Raw genomic sequence first — 4,466 nt, 5'->3', positions numbered from 1 at the left:
GTGTCTGCTATACTAATGACGTACCACATGGTAGTGCGCCAGTAGTAACAATTTTTAATTTTTTTCGTTTTTTCTTAATCTCAGGTCACTATTTCACATATGAGATATCCAACACATATATATACAACAAGCATCCATATTAAGGACAGTAAAATCGAGCCTAAAGCGAGCTCTCTCACGCCCCAGTGATTTCGGCCGTCGGATTTTGCCTTAAAATCGTTTCTGGCCGTCAGATGATTGTTTCAGCGCGTTTTTGCCGCGACCTGGGCCTCCTGTCCTAAAGGCCGCTACTCTCGGGACTTTTTCTAAGGCCTGTGGTTGATTGGGCTTGGTTGGCCTGGTATAGAAGCCCATTTATCTATCCGAGCGATCTGTCGCTGACTCGCTTCACTCGGAAAGAAAAATGCATCGCTCTAGGGATCCAAACGAGGCATTGATACAAGCAGGATGCGGCGGCGCCGGCGCCGGCGGTCGTCGTTGATGCAGCCGAGGCGTCGATCCAGTCCAGCGGAGGCGCGGTTGGGGATCAAGCTTGCGAGGGGATCCGGCGCGGGAGGGACGCGAGGCGCTCGAGCGACATCGATGGTGGCGATGGGGTAAGATCTGTGGCACGTGTTCGGCAGTCATGCTCCTCTTTCCCTTGCCCTGCGCCAAGGGATGGCAAAGAGGAGGAGGCTACTTCGTGGATGGGCAATGGTGTATGGTGGCTGTGCTGATGGTGCGCGTGAGGGGATTGAGGCCACGAGCGACGGTTCCAGGCCTCCAGCACGAGGCACTGCCTCCGTAACCTAATGCCTCCCTCCGTGTCTCCTTGATCGGCACACCACACCATCGTAGGCCTCCCCTCGCCTCTCCCATCCGCTAGCGCACAAGCACAACGGCAGGCACCTCCGGATCCTATCTCCCTTCCCTCGTCCGGACGGTAGGTGTCCAAATTTTCTGAGAGCTGAGATAGGCGGCCATGGGAGTCGATGCTCAAAGTGAACTTGGGGAGCCGGATTTCCTCCCTGGTCCGGTTGATTGTTTTGGTTAGTTTTGGCTCTTTCTGCTGATGCCATTACCCACTAGGACCGAGTGAAATGACTCTTGCTGGTGGTGACCTGTTGATTTGATTTCGCAGGGCCTGATGATGATGACGTTTTTCAGCTGACATGAACATGGTGTTCTTGATGTGGATGATGTAGCAGGCAATGGCCACACCGGCCAAGGGTCACATGAGCAAGTGAACCAGACACTCCTACTGGGGACGGCTCAGATGCTAGAAGACATATGTTATCATATTATAGGCTCATCTTCGCTGTTATAAGTACCACACACAACATATGACATCTCATATTACGCCTACACAGGCAATTATAACATGTGTTCCTAATATCATATGTGCCAAGAACACAAACAGTAGTAGATATGGGACTTGCTGTGTCCAAAGCACTGTCCATTTTTGCGAAAAGGAGTCCCTCAAGAATCCTCTGAATATAATCTCTTACTGTATCGATTCCTTTTTTACTGCTATCATAAAATAAAGTCTGTAGCTACAGTTGCTTGAGTACAGCTCATGTTTCAGTTATGGACATGTGGTTTATGCGTCTTGGCCATGTTCTAAAATTCTAGGGATGTAAAAAGTGATCATCATAACCAAATTTCTCATCTATGAAAGTTAAGTTAATCTATACCCATGTGACGTTCTTAACCTAATATTCTTAGCACTTAATTTGTAGGCCAGCAGTCATATACCCTAGAAAGTTTATTCATGGTGCATTACAACAATTTTTTATGTAGTAGGTAGTACAGTAGTAGTATCTTATCTTTGCATATGTTCTATCTGAAACCAATTTGTCAGTATGTATGTTTTCCTATGATTACATCTCTAATTAGTGTACTTTCTTAAATAATTTATCTGCTAATGTTTATCCCTTTTTTGTGAGCAGACATGTCTTCGTGATCATCTGTACATATGCTAATGGCAGCTTTAGCATTGCAAATCAACCTTTATATTTGTATCATTAATTTGCAGTGCATAGTTTGTGATTTAATCATTCACCCAACTGGTAGGATCTGAATCCGGAGGACTCCATACCATGGCATTTAATCTTCTTACATGTTGGAATTTTCATGCAACAACTGATGGTAAAGATTGTGTGGCTAAATTGGTCGTACTCACATGAACAATTAGTTGCACCTTTTGTCTTCTGGCTCCTAAAATTGACGTCTAGAGATGATACCCAAATTTTGCAGGCTGACAAAAAACGTTATAGTTTAATTGAAGGGAGAATGGAAATTTCAATATTGGCATCCGTATATAAAGCCTTCTATGTCTTTTTTTAAGGTCACAAACAAGAAAACATGCAGTCATCTATGCTGATGCTACACGATTGACGCTTGTGGCCGCCGGCTGGGGGCTGTTCAGGAAAACGAAAATGGTGGCGTGCAAGGACAACCAAGGAGATCACATCCACCTACTTTTGGCTGTTTGTGTGAGTAGATGGCTTCACCTTGGCTTGCTCTGAGTATTGCAACGTTGGTTATTACTCTCCCCTTTGTTAAAATCTAAGTGCAGGTCTCTCTTCTCTGGCGAGTCATTCCAATCATTCCGTTGGGGCTCTGCATCCCATCTGAATGGGTACATTACCCATCCAGAATCAGCCATCAGCTCTGCTCCGGTAGAACCTGTTGCTCATTCCACGATCAAATATTATAACATTTTGCTCACTCCATGATTTGATGGTACACATTTTGTAGATACCAACAAAAGCAGTGTGGTAGTCCATCGCTGAATTGTATTGTCCTTTGCTTCTGGGTATAGAACTACATATCACATGGACCTCTCCCTGGAAGCAAGCAATCATCTTTGACTCGTGAGGTCTAACTTCCCATTTCTCTTAGAATTTTAGAAATGGTACCATGCTTACAAGTTAATGTAGGAGAGTTAATCCGAACTATACAAATGAAGTCAGAGTTTAGTTAAACTTGTTAAACATTTTTCATAGATAATGTATTTTGTCTTATGTACTATATGTTATCACGTTTTTTATGTAATATGGGCTCTTTTGTTATGAAAAATAAAATAGGTGTCTTAAGTATTCTCTCTTCTCCGTTCAGTCCATCAAACTAATCCATGATATATGGTATGTAGTTCTTCTCTCATGGATGAGCGACCACCTGAAGGTGCTTCGGTATAGTTCTTCCATTCTTCAATGAAATATTACATTGACTTTCCATGGCCTGGAAGAAAAAGACTGTAGTTAATTTCTGTGGTTGAGATAATTACTACAAAAGGTGTTGGTCTTTTGGTCAGGCTGCAGATTTGGCTATTTATGTATGTTATTTTATAAATTGTATCTGGTGTTTGCAAATAGTTGACATGTTGGCATTTTTTCTAAGACACATGAAGTGGAGTTTTGACCTCTTTGATTAGTGTCCAACATATATGTGTTAGTATATGGAAATTTAACTTTATTTTTCATGATTCCATGCATTTGTGGAAGTTCATATCTTATTGGAAAAATAGACGGGCGCTGCAACGCGCGCCATCAATGATCTAGTAACAATCATATCCAACACACAAGTTTCATCATATATACATACATAGCCAACACATAGTTCCATCGTTACATATTATAAAAGTTTCACATTGTTCATCCAACACCGTTATCCATCAATTCACAAAAGTTTCACATTGATACAAAATAAAAACACAAATGGAAAAGAAGCACTCCATCCATGCAAGCTTTCGTGAATTAAATCAAATATGCAAAATGATAAACAAGAAGTTAGAAAAAGAAGAAGAAGAAGAAGAGAAGAAGAAGAAGAAGACTAGAAGAATACTAGAAGAAGAAGAACACTAGAAGAAGAATAAGAAGAAGAATAAGAAGAATAAGAAGAAGACTATAAGCTTATTATGTAAACTTGTTTGTGCTAACATAAGTAATTTTGGAGCTAACCTATAGGAAACGAAGCATATAAGCTCTCTAAGTTAGCATATTAGAGCCAACTCAGGTAAAATGAAGCTAATCTATGTCATTTTGAAAAAGAAGAAGAATAAGAAGAAGACTATAAGCTTATTATGTAAACTTGATCATTTTGTGCTAACATATAAGTAATTTTGGAGCTAACCTATAGGAAACTAAGCATATAAGCTCTAAGTTAGCATATTAGAGCCAACTTAGGTAAAATGAAGCTAACCTATGTCATTTTGGAAAAGAAGAAGAATAAGAAGAAGACTATAAGCTTATTATGTAAACTTGATCATTTTGTGCTAACATAAATTATTTTGGAGCTAACTTATATGAAACTAAGCATATAAGCTCCAAGTTAGCATATTAGAGCCAACTTAGGTAAAATGAAGCTAACCTATGTCATTTTGGAAAAGAAGAAGAATAAGAAGAAGACTATAAGCTTGTTATGTAAACTTGATCATTTTGTGCTAACATAAGTTATTTTGGAGCTAACCTATAGGAAACTAAGCA

At 40.4% G+C, this 4,466-nt stretch overlaps 1 protein-coding gene across 13 annotated transcripts; it reads left to right on the top strand.

The window, feature by feature from the left end:
- The first annotated feature begins 328 nt into the window (after positions 1 to 328).
- On the top strand, positions 329 to 3,456 carry LOC123045042 (uncharacterized). Of its 13 annotated transcripts, XR_006421008.1 has the most exons (6): positions 363 to 1,028; positions 1,121 to 2,127; positions 2,327 to 2,474; positions 2,558 to 2,660; positions 2,740 to 2,860; positions 3,134 to 3,406. XR_006421008.1 is itself a non-coding variant. In XM_044467959.1 (5 exons), exons 1-4 carry the CDS (start codon positions 448 to 450, stop codon positions 2,761 to 2,763), a joined length of 429 nt encoding a protein of 142 aa, XP_044323894.1. In that variant the 5' UTR covers positions 329 to 447; the 3' UTR covers positions 2,764 to 2,855; positions 3,134 to 3,456. The 13 variants fall into 13 exon arrangements, 4 of the variants coding, with proteins under 4 accessions (XP_044323894.1, XP_044323893.1, XP_044323892.1 ...); XM_044467959.1 differs by lacking the exon at positions 1,121 to 2,127 and having other exon boundaries at positions 329 to 596; positions 2,553 to 2,660; positions 2,740 to 2,855; positions 3,134 to 3,456; XM_044467958.1 differs by lacking the exon at positions 1,121 to 2,127 and having other exon boundaries at positions 329 to 596; positions 2,553 to 2,660.
- The last annotated feature ends 1,010 nt before the right edge of the window (positions 3,457 to 4,466 follow it).

This window comes from Triticum aestivum, chromosome 2B (genome assembly GCF_018294505.1).
Source record: "Triticum aestivum cultivar Chinese Spring chromosome 2B, IWGSC CS RefSeq v2.1, whole genome shotgun sequence".
NCBI classification, from domain to species: domain Eukaryota; kingdom Viridiplantae; phylum Streptophyta; class Magnoliopsida; order Poales; family Poaceae; genus Triticum; species Triticum aestivum.
This window is presented reverse-complemented; position numbering and strand designations above follow the sequence as displayed.